General features: G+C 42.2%; 1 protein-coding gene across 1 annotated transcript; it reads left to right on the top strand.

The window, feature by feature from the left end:
• Positions 1-13709: 13709 nt before the first annotated feature.
• LOC148024835 (uncharacterized) lies at positions 13710-16024 on the top strand. The gene is made up of 2 exons (XM_087694500.1): positions 13710-13943; positions 14389-16024. The coding sequence occupies exon 2, from the start codon at positions 14468-14470 to the stop codon at positions 15776-15778; it is 1311 nt and encodes a 436-aa protein (XP_087550626.1). The 5' UTR covers positions 13710-13943; positions 14389-14467; the 3' UTR covers positions 15779-16024.
• Positions 16025-17061: the final 1037 nt, after the last annotated feature.

Raw genomic sequence — 17061 nt, 5'->3', positions numbered from 1 at the left:
GCCACTCGCAAAGAGGGTAATTCCAGCTCAACAGAGAAGACAACTTCTGTACCATACACTAGCTAGAAAGGGGTCTGTCCTGCAGCTGCCTTATGAGAGGTTCTATACGCCTAGAGGGCCTCTGTAAGTCGATCGTCCCAATCGCAACGATGTGCGGCAATCGTTCTTGTCAGAATCGAGGAGAGGATGCGATTGGTAACTTCAACTTGGCCATTGGCTCTGGGGTAGTAAGGAATGGACGTACAATGGCGGATCTTATACAGCTCAGTCAGCTCCTCCATGATTTTGTTAAGGAAATGAGTATCTCTATCACTTACCAGCTCAAGGGGACTGCCAAAATGGGTGATAATATTCTCGTACATGAACAGGGCGATGCTATTACCATCATCCCGCTTCAAGGCTTTAGCTTCACACCACTTTGTGACATAATCCGTACATACTAGGATGTATCTTTCTACTTCCGTCTGGTAGGTAGATCAATGGGACCCACAAAATCAATCCCCCACTTCTCGAACGGCTTTAGGGGAAGAATGGGTTGCAGTGGTATGGTACTTGTTTTGGTGGGTTTTCCCATTCGCTAACAAGCATCACATCTCTTGCAATAGTCACATGCGTCCTTGTGGAGGGTTGGCCACCAGTATCCTACTAATAGAGCCTTCCTGGCTGTCGCTTCTCCTGCGAAGTTTCCACCACATGGTTCGTCATGGCATGCTTTCAATACTATGACGATTTCATCCCCTGCAACACATCTTCGCAGCACTTCATCTTTGCCTCTCTTATACAGGGCACTGCCTAACAAAGTGTAGGTTGCTGATTCTAACAAAAGCTTTTTCTTCTCATGACTTGAGATACCAGGAGGATACTGTTGAGTTGCCAGGAGATTGGCTATGTCTACATACCAGGGAGTAACTATTTCAACTAGAAACAAGGAAGCATCAGGAAGGTCTAGATCATCATGTTCCTCTTCTTCTGTTTGAGGGATCCGTGAGACAGATGATCGGCTAGGACATGGGAACGGCCAGGCTTAGTTACCACTTCGAAGTCGAACTCCTGGAATAGGAGCAACCATCTCATCAGTCATCCTTTAACATCTGCTTTGTTCATCAAGAAGGACAGGGCTTCATGATCCATATAGAACTTAAAATGTGTTGACAATAGATAGTGTCAAAATTTCTCCAGTGCAAACACCATTGCCAAGCACTCAAGCACTGCCACTGTATAGTTCCGTTCCCTATCAGTGACCTTTCGGCTTGCATAATATATCGGTTGATCTAATTTAGAGGGGCCCTTTTGATATAGGACAGCACCTAACCCTTCAATTGATGCATCGGTGTGCACATGGAACTCCTTCGTCCAATCAGGAGGCTGCAAAATAGGTGCTTGGATCAGGCATTGTTTTAGGGTATTAAAGGCTTCTTCACAGCCATCAGTCCAAAGGAAATCAACTTCTTTCCTTAGGAGCTTGTGCAGAGGGGCTACCTTAGTTGCAAAATGTGCAATAAATCTTCTGTAGTAGCCCACATGGCCAAGAAATCCTCTCAATTGCTTGAGATTTGTTGGTGCTGTTAGGGCGGCAATCTTTTCAATCTTTGCCAGGTTTGTTGCAATCCCTTGTGCAGAGACAATATGGCCCAACAGAACTCCCAAGGAGACGCCAAAGACACACTTGTCGAGGTTGAGAGAAATCCCATACTCTCGACATCTGTCAAAACATTGCTCTAGGTGTCCCGAGTGCTCTCGGATCAAACTATAGACACAAAAGTCATCAAGATACACCTCAATGAAATCATGTAGATGATTCTGGAAGGCAGCCATCATTACTTGTTGGAAGGTGACAGGAGCATTACAGAGCCCGAATGGCATCACTCTATAGGCATAGGTCCCCCATTCTATGGTGAAGGTTATTTTGGATTGGTCCTCTGAAGCATCCTTTTATCCATACACTAATCTCTGGGGTTTCATGATCTAGGAAGGCATTAGCCACATTGACTTCCTTTACAGGCTCTAGGGCCTTATTGGTCTTGGGCGCTATTGAAGGAGCGATTCTTAGTCCACGCCTTCTTGTCAATATGCTTTTAAATCTCTTTCGGCAGCTGGGAGACAGCATCAGCAACTGCCAAAATGTTAAGTTTGGTTTAAAAGTGTCTAGGTCCTTGACCAAGTCATAATCTTTGATAGGATCCACAGGCTTCTCCAACCGGTTGGGGAATGGGGCTACACCCATTTTCATCTTTCCTTTTCCTTATAACAATTGTAGCATCAGCACTTCCTCTGTTTCTGAAAGTGCTTCTGTATCATCTATCTCCTGGGTCTCTGGGACTGTCTCTGTAGCTCTCTATGGCACTACAGTGCTTTGTACTGTACTGTTATGTTTTGTACTGCTCTGTCCCTCTGTTGGCAAATTGAACTTCACAGTCTTGGCAAAAGAGTTATTTTCATTCTGAACAACTGGTTCCTTCTTCTTGCTGCACGTAACAGCAGCAACTTCCAACTCTACCAAATTGGAAGCAGGCTCTTGTACCTTCTGTTGGCTATAAGTGGCATTGGCCATTATAGGGGCTGGACGAGGACAGTCCTGTTAACCCTCAAATGAACAAGGTGGAAAATCTGGAAAAGCTAAAGCAGAAGACAAAGGCCAAGGCAAAATGAAACGGAAGACAAAGACGCACAAGGAGAAGAGTCCTAAATAAGGGAGAAATGCGCACAAGGAAAAGCGCAAGTCATTACTTTTGTAAAAGAGCACAAGCGCATCATGATCTAATTTAAGGAGTGCCGGGCTCTCACTCGTGCAATTTGTAAATGTAGATGGGTGGTGGAAAGGAAGCTAGGAAGATAAAAGGACATGTAAAAAAGGGGATAAGGGGATGATCGCCCAAAAGGGATTTAGGGTTTTGTATATAAAGTTGAAAAGTGAATGAGAAGCTCATTCTTGTGTGTGGCCAAAAGTGGCTATCCTCTTCTTCTTCTTCTTATTCTTCTTGATTGCTTGAAGCTTGTGCTTGAGAGAGGGAGTGTGAGAGTGTGAGGGAGTGAGTGTATGAGGGTGAGGGACCCACAGAGGAGAAGCTCTCCATCTTCTCCTCTCTTCTTCTCTTCTCTTCTCTTCTCTTGTCTTGCTCGCGGCAATGGAGCTTGGAGCGTGGAGCTTGAGGATGGAGCTTGCTTGAAGCTTGCACTTGGATCGTGGAGCTACCGGAGTGCGTGGGAGAGGAGGTAACTCGATCGGCATGGATGTAGTGATGTAGATATGGATGGTGCATCGGCTATGTGAGAGGTAGCCATTAGTACTCGGCTTGGAACGCTTTGAAACAATAAGCGGTCCAAGGGTCTTGGCGGTTGAGCGAAAGCTCCTACAAGTCCTTTGCAGTGTGGCCTTCTCCTTTTCATCAGTTGCATAAGGGCTTGTAATCCACAGATCGTCTAGGGTTTGGACAATTCGGGAAGATATGTCCCTTTTCTCCACATATGTAACATTCCACCTCTGATCTCTGACCACCGCCAAACTGTCGTCCTCTGTAACTTTGAGAGGGAAACCTCCTCGGATCGAAATTGGGACCAAACTCCCTAGGCTTTGGTCCAATATCCTGTGTTGTCATTTTGGATTCTAACAAGTTGAATCTTGCATTTTCATCCTTCTGTCTTTGTTCATGCATCTCTTTCAGAGAGCAAATATCCTTTGTATGGTACTTCGACAAACAATAGGAACAGAAGGCTCGAGGAATGGTTGATTTCTGGGTACATTCAGTGGCCAAATGTCTCACTTGATGACACTTTCTGCACCATGTGTTAGAGCGCATCACATCTCTTCCACCTCCTGCAGGAGTGGATATATTGGTGGTATTCACCTTCAGCGTCTGTAACTGCTCTGTAATCACATCCAGAAGCTCTTTCTTGATACTTGCGACTGAGTTGGATAAGTAGTCCTTCAGATTTTCACCTCCTGAAGTACTTGTAGTGGAATTTTGGGAAGCGACTGTAATTACTGCATATATTGGTTGGGTCGATCCAGAAGGTCCTCTGTTCTGGCTCTGATTCAGAGCTCCTATTGAGACTTGGGGTTGTTGATTCCAGCTGGTAGGGTTCCACTATTGTTAAGTTGCCATTAGAGGAACTATTTGCGGCCACTATTGTTGTGGTTGAACCATCATTTGAGGCACTGTTGTCTACGGTGACCACACTGGATTAGGTGCATTATACTGCGGCATTGTTTGTATCTGGGGATAGGGGTAGGGAACTATCCCTGGAACTGCATTTGGTGGGTATACCATTCCAAGCATGGGAGGAGGTAAGACTCCTCTTCCTGGAGTCATTGACAGCCTTGCTTCAACTTCATCATACAATCTTGCACCTTCCACTACAGCTTGCAGATTGACTGGTCTTCTCAATTCCACGAACTTACGAACTTCTGGTTGTAAGCCCATGAGAAACACTCCCTTTTGGATTCCTTCGTCCAAATGATGGTTAGTCCATCTCTTCAGGATGGATTCCATTCGCAAGACATAAGCTTCTACTCTTTCTCTAGAGGATTGACTTAGGTTCATGAACTCCTCTCGCATCCGCTCTTCAAAACCTTCACACCTGAATTTAGTGAGGAAGGCCAACTTCAGGTTGTCCCATGTGCCAAAATTTCATACTGCTTGTCTCTCATACCACTGAAACGCCGCGCCCTTGAAAGTGGGGGGAAGATTGCTAACCAATGCTCAGGGGTTTTGGCATTGTTAGCCACACATGCTACCATGAATTCTGCTACATGAAGATCAGGGTCTTCATTGTACTCTCCCTTAAAAACTGGCAATGGGACTACATTTGCTGGCCTGTCATCAATATTTCCAGGACAAATCTGACTAGAAAGGGGACGTTGAGTTGCCATGGGGACTTCTATGAAAAGTGCTTTTAGGGTGTCAAAGGAGGCTTCTGCTGCGAGCTTGTTCTCAGCTTTGATTTTTGCCTTCTCTCTTCTCACGTACCTCTAGACTCGTTCTAACGCTTACCTCTTTATTGCATCATTCATCAGGGGGTTGGCTTCAACTAGTTGGTCTGGACTCAATAGGATAGTATCAGAGAGGGCTTCAGTCTCACATGGATTCTCTGGCCAACATCTCTTCTACTTCCTTCTTTTCAATATCTCTGAATTCAGCTTTCAAACCACTATAGAGGGGGAGATATTCTATTCTGAAAGTATCAAAACTCATTCTTCTTAGGATCATTGTTGCGTCATTATAATAATGCTAGCTTCTGAGTGTTTCAATAGTGTATGTTGTGAAAAACACTCTGTCTACCAACTTCCAGTGGGTTGCTAATTGGACAAATAGAAGATTGTCAGTGTACCAAGCATCCCATGTATCTTGTTGTTGAGCATCCACGAACAAATTCCAACTCTTTTCCTTCTTGTCTTCGTGAACCTCCACAGACCAAGACTCCTGAAGCTTCTTCACAATCTCCCACTTGATGATGTCTAGAAACTTCTCAATGAATGCCAAATCTTCCATGGATGGTCATTCTCTCTGTTTCTTCTTTTCAGTTTGTTCCCAAACAGTTTGCCACCAAGATGCAAGTTTCCGCTGCTTCAACAGGAAGAGGAAACAGTCCACCACATAGAGCATGCATCATGATGGTGATATGTTTCCGCCATTGTGGGATGAAATTCTTGTGAAAAGTGGATTTGATTATGAGAAGTTCCAACTCTTAAGTGGAAGAAGGAACTTTGCAAACATCCATTGAATTCTTCTCTTCTTGGCAATGCCATTTCCTTCATTTTTAACCTCTTCTGGTGCTTATTGATGGCAAGTTTCCCCGGCTGCGCAAAAAAAACATGGATCCCCAAGAAGAACACCAAGGAAAAGGGAATTCTCTTGCAAGAAAATCTATCTTGTAACATCAACAAGCTTTTATTTCATTCTTTTGATCATCAAAACAAAGAAAACAGCAATTCTTCACGCAACATCATAGTAGATAACTCCCACGGATTTGATAGAATCAACCATAATCTTCAACATCTTCATAAAATTCTTCAATAGAGCAAAGAACACAAAGGAATACACCATATTTGAATGGAAATCAATCACATATTATTTATCTTCAATGTCTTCATAGTTCTCTCTCTCAATCTCTCATATATAGTTACATTGTTTTGATAGAATTGACTATCTCTGGCTCTCTCTCCCTCTCTCTGAATAGTACATCATCTCCTCACTACAATACTCTCATAATAACTCTCAATAATCCTTCTTAGGTCTTGGATGCACCTCCCAAGAGGTCTGTCTGATATGAAGAGTCACCAGATCCACTACAGTGTCTTTTCACAACTCACTACTATCACTGTCACTTAGTCTTCTCTTCAGTCTTCAGCAGTTGCTTCTTCCACCTGTTTTAGCTCTTTTGAACTTAGATTCATCCTTTCCAAAGGTTAAAAAATTTTCCAAAGTCACGTATACATTCTACAGAACACTTACAGAAGGTCTACAGAACAATTATAGTACATAGACAAAGCAGCTACAGTACAGTTACAGTATAGAGACAGAGCAGAGACAGAGGCTCTACAGAGGGTTACAGAAGGTCATTAGAACCTCATAACTCATACTCAAATCATTCCATACTATAAAAAACTATTCAATAATATTTCAAAAGATCTCAATCTTCATCAATCATCAATCCATGCTTCATATAGAAGAAAATCAGAACAAAACAAAAGCTATATAGAACCAATCAGAAGCTCAACAGAATATCATAGAACCTCATATCTCTACTGAGAATCAACATAATCTTCCAAAACATAATCAATATCATCCAAAACACTCTCAAACACTTCCATTAACAACCATACATCACTCTAAATCCATCAAAAATCAATCATTCAGACCTCAAAAACAACAAAAATCAGTCAAAAATTCAGTCTTTTTCCACTCTCAACAGGAGTAGCCTCACGACTTTGCATAGCCTGGCAAGGAGCACCTAGTGTGAAAGTTGAAGAAAAGTCTTTATGGCTTGAAGCAGGCACTTAGGGAATGGTATCATAAGTTTGATGCCTTTATGTATTCACATGGCTACAGCCGTAGTGCTATGGATCCGTGCTTGTACACGAAGAAAGCCCGTGATGGTTCTTTGCTTATTTTGGTACTCTATGTGGATGACATGCTATTAGCACGAAAAGCTCATGATGAGCTAGTTGCTCTTAAGGCTCAGCTCAAGAAGAGCTTTGAGATTAAGGATTTGGGACATGCCTCTCACATACTTAGTATGTGCATTAGACGCGACAAGCATCAGGGACTCCTCTACTTGTCACAGAGGGATTACATTCATAAAGTCCTTGAGCACTTCCGCATGCAGAATGTAAAGCCTACTGGTTGTCCATTGCCTTCTTATGTGAAGGTATCATAGGCCCATTATCTGCAAACAGATGAGCAAAGGGCCAAGATGGCCAACATTCCCTATGCATTCGCTATGGGCAGTCTTATGTATGCCATGATAGCCACTCGTCTAGATATTGCCTTTGCAATTGGTGTTGTGGCACGCTATATGGCTACACTTGGTAAGAAGCATTGGGATGTTGTGAAGGAGGGTATTACACTGACTGATTTTGTAGAACATGCAGATAGTAGGAATTCCACTTAAATTGCCTGCATTCTTCTAGATCCCCTAAACGATCTTTGAGGCATTTTGTCAGTAATAACCTGATTTACTACAATTGGATGCATCATTGGCATCTCTTATACCATCCTAACATTAAGATTGTACCAACATGTCCTGGTTTCATGGCCATTTTTTTGGCATATCTCACTGTATTTTTCCTTCCTATTAGTGTCTAACACACCTAAATCTTTCAGCTTCTGCTTAATCTTCTTATCCAGTTTACTCTCCTCTGCTTGTCTTTTAGTTTGATCCTTTGTTTTCTTCTTTTTAGACTTGGTTGGTCCTGATTTTTTCTTCTTCTTCCTATGTTTCTTCCTGCTAGACTCCTCATCATTGGAGTCCCTGTAGTCATTTTCTGAATTTGAACTGTTCTCACTATCATCATCATCAGTATCACTTTCAAATCCTAAATCTGAACCTATATCAGAATCTGATCCTGAAGAATCATCATCTTTATGTGTTTTTGAGCGAGAAGTACCCAGCCTTTTCTGAACTCTCATAACAGCCCTAATCATAGTATCCAATGTACCATTTTGTCCCAATTTTACATTAGCAATTGGGTTCCTAATTCTACTCCTCAAGCCCTTAATGAAGTAAGTAATTTGCATCTCCATTGATGGTACATCAACATTATTCAACTTGTTCAATAGGTTCCTAAAATTTTGAGCATAATCTTCTACCAACATACTCTTTTGCTTAATCCTCTTAATCTTCCTCAAAATATCTCCCGAGGTTTTATCTTTCCGGAACCTGCCCAAAAATGCATTTTTTAACTCATCATATGTATTAAAGGCTGCCATACCATAACTGGAAAACCAGTCCATGGATTTTCCTTGCAAAGTGGCTGTAATTTGCTGTTCTTTGACCTGATCTCCATACAATTGATTAAATCCAGTTGCTGTCCACCTTGTCTCAAATTGAGCCACATGGCAGTCTGAATCTTACTTATTCTTGCCTGAAAATTTAGATGCTCTCACCTTTGGGTTGAACAGTTGATTTTGATTCATATTGTTTTGCTTCTTGCGCTTCCTCTGTGGTGGTAAAGGGTTCCTTAACACGAATGTCCTTCCTAACACCGCATGTTGTAATCTTTCAAGTGCATGCCTTGGTGGAGTACCCTAATAGTCAAGAGGCAATATTTCTTCTTCATTATACTGACAAACCTGGTATACTTGAAGGAGTTGGAGGTGTTGGGGGAGACTCTGTAGAGGTGGCAGGAGAATGGTACACTATTGAGGTACCCTAAAAAAAACCCACCCCCAAGGGATTCTGTCCAACATCTGTGAACTCTTCTTCATCTAGCCTACCTAATTGCACTGCTTCATCCATAGCATTAGGCCTGGCAGTTTGCTGTTGTTGGCTTGACAACATCTCCCTTAATTCTTGAGATCTACTCCTCGTGAGGATAGGATTGGATAAATAAAGATAATTGTCTGACATAAATACTAGCCATGCAAAGTAGCTTGTACATCTCCAATGCCATTAGCATCCTGAATTCCTGCAGTCCAATTTTGTAATTATTCTTTCCAAGCCTAATACCTAAATCATGAGAGTTATTCCCATGAATCTAGCAAGATCACCAAAGTGTTATGGCCTACCAAGACCATAACAGAAAATGCAGAAAACATCAAACTGCTTGAAATAACTAGGTTACTGCAAAAAACTTCCTTACATGATTTAGAACCATTCCACACATTCATTCTTCAGGAACACTATGCAAACACGACATACCTATTACATTCATCAACGCAGAATTACTGTCCTGAAAAGTATCACACATTTCTTTATCACCAAGACCACCCCTGATCAAATAACTTGAAATAGACAACGTAAAAATTCAGGAAATGGGTATACAGTGATAGAACCAGACATGAGCGACCAAATTTTGGCATTGTCCTGAAGCACATCACATTCTTGATCTCGTAGGATCTCAAAAGGTACAATTTCTTGAACATCAAGGAAACTCCTAAAATGTCAGGTAAAAACTTCATATGACATTTTGAGTCACTTTACATATGCTGGTTCTGCATGTATACTAGTACTAAGGTATAAAAGTACTAATAGCAAGTGCAATTCAAGCCTCAACAGTAGGGCTATCAGTTCTACTATTTGGTTTGTACTTGGTCACCTATAAAGGACTAGATATTGCCATTACTCAAGGCAATAAGTAAGACTTTCCTATAATGGCCATGACCTACACAGATGTAAAGCCTCAAATTCAAAAGTTCAATTGAAATGATTTCCATCCTTGGCAAGTCCTGGTAAATATAAAATGATGGAATGAGGCTACTAGCCCTTCATAAAAGGGACCAAAGTTATTGACCCATCCAGTCCTCTTGATGTAGAAGATGATGAAAGGGCTCACACCATCATCATGCTTCATTTGGATGAATCTTTAATTCATCATATTGACCAACTCTCCACTGCTAAGGAGAAGTGGGATGAGCTTGAGGGCTCTATGGGGCTACAGGGAAGAACTCCAAGGTCTTTCTAAAGATGGAGATTTTTAGCTTGGACTACAAGCAAGGAGAAGATCTAAGCAAGTTTATTTCACATATGAAGGGGCTCATGGCATAGATGGGCTCTGTTCAAGCACCAATTCATGATGAAGATTCCATTGCCATCCTTCTGAAGTCCACGAAGAAGGTCTCTCCGACTCTTGTGACTACCCTAACTAATATCTCGAACCCAAGCTTGGCAAGTACCATCTAGTCTTGCCTGGATGAAGAAAAGAGAAACCATATTGAAGAGACTTTAGCATTTACTTCCCGTGAGCAAGTGTTAGTTCATATAGCTTCTACTAAGTGCTCCTTCTATCACAAAAAAGGGCATATTGTAAGCAATTGCTGGAAGAAATAATCTAACAAAATGAAGTGCAATAAATGCAAAAAGATCAGGCATATCACCAGTAAGTGTCCTAGTGTTTTGGAAGTACCTAAGGAATTGGAGGCCAACTTTGCCTCCCAATCCACAGATGACCGACTCTTTTGAGTCTTGTAACACTCTCTACCTATAACCTTCTTTTGTAGCTTGATTTATAAAGGCATCTCATTGTGGATTAAGGAGGGGCATCCTATCACGCTTTATCCAATGGCACCTAGCATTGAGGGGGGGTGTTGAGAAGTAAGCATGGGAACTCTCCTTACACTAGAGAGGATAAGGGTAGCTAGGTGTAAATGGATTGGAGGACAGGGGAGCAAGGGGAAACCCTAACCCTAACTTCTCCAGCGGCTATATAAACAACTCACAGTAGAGGAGAGTCTACTAGTTGTACCTTGAACAATTGACTAAACAAGATCTTGTTCTTGTACTTGAGCTCTCTCTCTCCCTCTTGTGCACACACTCTCATGCTTCCAACTCTGATTTGCAACACCCTGTCTTTATCTTCATCTTCATTTGACCATGACTCTTCTTCATCTTTCATCAGTTTCTTATTTTCTTTGCCCCTTGGTTTATATTTGATTGGCTTCACTCCATTCTTCAGTTCTCTTTCAGCTCTCATTTGCTTCAAGTATGGTTTGACTCGCCCTTTGTCTCCTTTAGATCTAGAGGTAGTCTCCTATTTCCACCTCAACATGATTTCTTCTTATAGCTTCGTGTCAAGGTCTTGGGCCATCTTCACTTACCACAGCTTGGCTCTCTCTCGCACCATGATCAATTGTAGTGGACCTCCTTTAGGTCTTCACCCAGCTCTTCAGCCTTCTCTTCGAGCTTGCACATCACATCTATTCCTTTGTGGGTCTTCTCTAATGCTTTATTAGTCTTCTTTGTCTGCTCCATCAGTTTGAGCCACATCTCTTTCTTCTTGTATGTGATTTTGAGCTAGTGACATAGCTTGTCTTCCTCTTCAAAGAAAGTGTCTTTTCATAGCTTCAACTCTCTCCAAGATTTTTGTGAATCATATGTTTCACGTCCCTATCACGCCAAACTCCCTCTCAACTTTGTTGGCACAATATGTTCTCTCCCAATTTTGAGAAAGTAACATGCCGAGGGGGCATCGTGCTATGTCGTGTCACATCATGAATCATCGTGTCATGTTAGAGTCATCATGTTGTGTGACATATTATGGTAGGATCTCCTCCACATTCATGAGCCGTCTCCTTTTTCGAGCTAGTATACTCTATGCTAAAGTTGCTCTGATACCAAGTGTTACGGGCCTTCATGGGACTTCAAGTCATAACGTGTCATGAGGCATAGAAATGGCACAACGAAAAGGCACACAAGATATATCAATAAAGGAATCCTTTGTATTCATGATATAGAAAGATACAACATTGAGGCACATCTCAAGACTACACCCTAGTGACACTGCACATCAAGGGTTCACCACTGAGTATAGGGAATGACTCAACATATTGATGATTTTGAATTATAAGTAAACTCTGTGTTGGAATAACCATACGATTTATACAATGCAAATCTTTAATATCAATAATTAATTCATTGCACATGTAGAGGGAATACCAATAGGATTAAGAGTCACTACTACTCCCTATTAGGTGTTTCTAGCTCCAATGCCATAGTATAGCTACAAAGTCCATACCCTTACACCCTCCCTCTTCCCTCTTCCCTCTTCCCCCTCCCCCCCCCCCCCCCCCCCCTCTCTCCACTTGCCAATCTACTTGCCATACATTTAACATTCCTATTCATTGACATGCTTAAATAAGAGATTACTTTTTAATCTTATTATTAAACTTACCTTTTATCATTCATGTCTAGTATATCTTGATCTGCCATGGATACTTTCACCCATCTAAATAGGATACATACATACATACATACATACATACATACATACATACATACATACATACATACATACATACATACATACATACATACATACATACATACGTACGTACGTACGTACGTGTGTGTGCGTGCTTTGGGGGGGGGATTATGATTGGCATGCTATGGCCGATGGTCTATATGTTAGAAGATTGGACTCAAAATTGGAGGGTGTGTTAGGCACAACATGTAGGCACTTATCAATGTTGAGTCATAGTGCTCCTCCTAATAGTGGGATTCAAGCAACCTCAAGGCTTAAAAAGAAAGCACACATAAATGAATTTTTTACTTTTTAGATCGATTCATTTGTTGTAGAAAAACTATGTGGATGTTGTTTACATTATGTTCTAAATTATTACAAGAGAATTGTGGTTTAGTACATGGATGAATACATGATTTGTAAAGTAAATGCAAGTGGTTTAGGTATCGAGTGACAACTTCAATTCCCTCACATAGCCGCTCCTTAGTCTTGCTCACGATTGTTGTGTTAGGCACAACATGTGGGCACTTCTCAATGTTGAGTCATAGTGCTCCACCTAGCAATGGGATTCAAGTGACCTCAAGGCTTAAAAGGAAATCACACATAAAATTATTTGTTGCTTTTTAATTTGTTGTAGAATTAATTATGTGGATGTTGTTTACATTATGTTTGAAATTATTGTAAGAAACTTTGTGTTTTACTACGTGGGTGTATACATGATATGTGAAAGTAAATGCAAGTGGTTTAGTTATTGAGCAACAACTTCAATTCCCTCACATAGCTGCTTAGTGATAGCTTTGTAATGAAATGAAGAGCCATAAGAAGTTTTAGACAAATTTCCACTATAATATTTGCATTGTGAATTAGAAAATGCTGTGAGTTTATGCTTGGGTTGGGGGATGGGGGAGGATGCCACTCAAGCAAAAGATCATGATCTTGGACACTAAAGTGAAAAACAAGGGAAAAGAGCCCCTTTTCACTCCTTGGACTAGCAGCAACCTGCCCCGATTTGCGCACCTAGCTAGGTATGTGGTGCCTCCTGAGCAGCAGCTCTGGATGTTGGATACTAAAGGGAAAACAAGGGAAAGGAGCTCTTTTTCCTACACTGGAAAATGTCAAAAACTTCGTATCGAGCGTTCCGTGCATGCAAAATGCTCGTAGTACTTTATTTTAATCATCCCCACCTCAACCTCGATAGCCTAGGCCACATGTGAACCCCTCTCGCAAATGGGGGGGTTGGGGGGACACAATTAACTAATGTCCATTACCTAATTAAAACTCATGCTATGTGGATGAGCCAATATAATGGAAGGGGCAGGTACTTTCTCCTCCGCCTTTCCTCTTCCTCTCTCTCTCTCTGCCTCTGTCTGTCCGTTTCTCCATTTCTTGCACAAAACTGGTTTCCTGCCATCGCCTGCATCGCCTGCATCGCCTGTGTCCTCTTCGAGCTTCGTTGTCGCCATCCCTGTCTTGCGACTCACACAGTCGCTGTTCGGTTTCCTGTCGCCTATTCTAGCCAGACTTGATCGCCGATCGTCCATCTCAGGTATTTCGCCTTCTTTCCTTCTCGCGTCTCCGTTTTCTCGTTGTCCCCCTCCATTTCTTCGTTCCGTTCCCATGGATCTTCGCCGCGCCTGTCGTGTCGTCGACATGCAGCCTGTCATCTCTTATTTCTCCTTGAAGTCGTCCGCGAAATATGTTATTTCTGCCTGTAGATGTCTTTGTTGTGGATTTTAAGACGTTTTCTCACGATCTGTGCGCGTATGCTTGTCGACATGCTTGCTGCCTTTAGATCTTATGCAGCGCTTTCAGGAATTTTACATATTGTGCGTTTTAGGCTTTGAGACAGGATTCCTCTAGGTTCTGAACAACTGATCCGCTAACATAATATCGTTCTTTTCATTTTAGTAGTAGCGCGTCTATTGTTTGACATACAGATCTGTTTGAGATCTTATCTTACTCATCACAACCTTATGCTGGTTGCCTAACAGATACCGATGATTAGAGTTTCTGGCTCTCTGTGAAGTCATCCTGTCACTACGAGCAGCAAGCTAGCGGATTTTTAACACGATGGCCATGGAAAGCTTTGCTACTCCTTATCCAGTGATTTTCAATGATGGTGAACGAGATCACGACAAGGGGCAAATAGGTGTGCATTCTGTCCTTACTTTCAAGAGATTCCAGGCCCTTCTTAGCCAGAAGGTAGGGCTGCCAGCTATTCAGTTGTCAGCAGTTTTTGTGTGTAAAAGGACAGCAAAAGACACTGACAAGCGCCAGAAACTACCGATCAACGACAATACCAACTTCAATATCATCCTCAACCAGCATAATCCGATGTGGGAGAAAGACTGTCACTTTTTGGTTTCTTTGAAGAAGTCCAAGAAGGAGCGGAAAGGGACAAGGAGGCGAAATGTCGAAGCTGAGAATGGGGATGAAGATTGTTCTGTCTCCCCCAGGAGCAGCACGTCACCTAAAGACGAAAGACCAAAGCCAGATGTTTCTGTAGTGACTGGTGTAGCGCGGGAAGCAACACCGACGAGCACTCGTGAGCCTCAACTGTCTCATCAAAGCAGCGAGCACTCTGCAACCGTGGTATCTGAAAGGATTGGCCATCCTGATGGCAGATTTAGCAATGGAAAAATTTTGCTAAGAAGAGAGTCTACAAGTTTGAGCAGCCCCCCTCCTAAGGGTGACAAGCAGGTGAAACCGGTGCCTGTAGGAGGGGCTTTGTTACAAGGCTCGTCTGGTTGTCAAACAGACATGCCAAATGTAAATAAAGAGAGGCTTTCGGGTGAGTCAGTTGAAGCAAAGCTGATGCTTAGAAGTGAACAGAAGCTGGGAGTAGGGTGGCCTTCCCATCACCCGGCAGTGGTTTCTCAATCTTCTGGGGAGGCTCAAGAGAGATACAGTGACACATTTCCAGTAAGGCCCACTCTCTTACTTCAGAAAAATGGGGTTTTGCAGCTTCCAGGCAGCGTGGGATCTGCCCCTTCATTTCCACCATCTCCAGCAGTCCGGCCAGTTATGTACCATTCTCCAGCTACTATGGTACTTTCTAGAGCCCCAAATGGTGCACCCCTGACATTACAACAGGCACAGGCTCAATACCTTCACCTGCAAGCTCAGCGTCCTGATCAGGTGCAGCTCAACTCTCAAGCTCTTTCCAAGATGCGAGGGGTTGTGCGAGACCTTGCGGCTTATGAGAATGGAAATCATAAACCGTCTGGTGTGTGCCAACACTGCTGTATCTTCCGAGAAAGGAATATAAGCCCTACTCCATTCCATTTATGTGTGCACGACAAAGTTGCGAACGGTTTTAGGGGTCCGTCTCCAGCAGGGCCTATAGAGAGACCTGCCAAACGAGTAGAAGCTGCAGCCTGACTTGAGTTGTGCCTGGGAAGAGATTGGATTGCGAGTGACTGTTATGATTTTCATTTTGCGGTTTTCAAGTGGTGTGGCCCATGTACATATGGTGCAAACATATGCCCTGATATCTAGGTTAAAACATGGTAGATTTCTGGAATAAGTTAAGGTTTTTCAGTTTTTGAAAAGAAGAATCTGTGGAAACGACTTTACATATTGTTCTTTAACATCTACAACTGGAAATGATACTTGGTGTTTGATAAATGGGTTATACTTATACCAGTTTGCAGAGTGTGAAACTTGATGTTGAGGTCCTTGAAGCTGGCCAGTTAAAATTTTCAAACGTCTTTGGGAGAAGTATTTTGAGTTATTATAGGCTATTGTTGCTACAGTTTTGCAAGGTCAATGAAAAGGAACGAGTTGTTTATATATTTAAATGAAGGCAGGTTACTTGATCGTGTTTTCTAATAATGGCTTTGGGAGTCTTTTAGAATAATCATACGTTAATTGAAGTCTTGGTACTTTAGTTTATTGCCACTGATCAATTCAAGCTAAAGACTGAAGTGCTCAAGAGGTGCTTACATGAAGCCTTGGTCAATGATTTAGCTCGTTTATCCTGGGCTGCCTCCAAAGCATTGCCTTGTTGCAGTGGAGAGACTGCATTTTGATGCTCTAGCATTGTATCAAGTATGTGCAGATTTTAGAGTAGAGGTTTGGTTGCTGTGGGTGAGTAGTCTCTACACAGCTTCTCCGGGGTCGCGGGGCTGAAATTTGTTGCAACTGTCAAACTGGCACCCTTGGAAAAAACCCTTACCTAGACGCGTAATTATCTATGGCGCTGAGGAAGCAGAACCCAGGGTTTGAACTCAAGCATCCAGAATACTCGACACGCACTCAAACCACTAGGCTACATCTTTTGTTGCAGTAGTTTGAAATTATGCTTTTTGTTATGCATGAAATTTTCCTTGAAGAGACTATGTTGTTGGAATGCTGCAACTGTTAATGGCTACATGTAGGTGGCACATGTGTGCTTGTTAGCATGGAATGAGAAGCAAATATAAAATCATGTTCAAAGCACTGGTACACTTTTTGTTATAAACATTTGTACGTGAGATTGAGAAATATAATACCAAATCTAGGGACTTGTTTAACGTAAAATATTCTAGTAAATGTACGGGATGAAGCACGATCCTGAGGTAGCAACACGTCTACTCATGTCTTTTATTATGTATTTGATTTGATGTGCATGTTTTTCATATGCGAGGAAAGCTAACCTAAGCTAGGGGTTTTTTGGCATGCCC

The sequence above is a fragment of the Lygodium microphyllum genome, chromosome 15 (assembly GCF_053477565.2).
Source record: "Lygodium microphyllum isolate KBCC chromosome 15, Lygodium_microphyllum_v1.1.10, whole genome shotgun sequence".
Classification (NCBI taxonomy): Eukaryota; Viridiplantae; Streptophyta; class Polypodiopsida; order Schizaeales; family Lygodiaceae; genus Lygodium; species Lygodium microphyllum.
This window is presented reverse-complemented; position numbering and strand designations above follow the sequence as displayed.

Excerpts from the sequence above, each read along its gene's own strand:
- LOC148024835 (XM_087694500.1), top strand. The coding sequence starts at position 14,468 with ATGGCCATGGAAAGCTTTGCTACTCCTTATCCAGTGATTTTCAATGAT.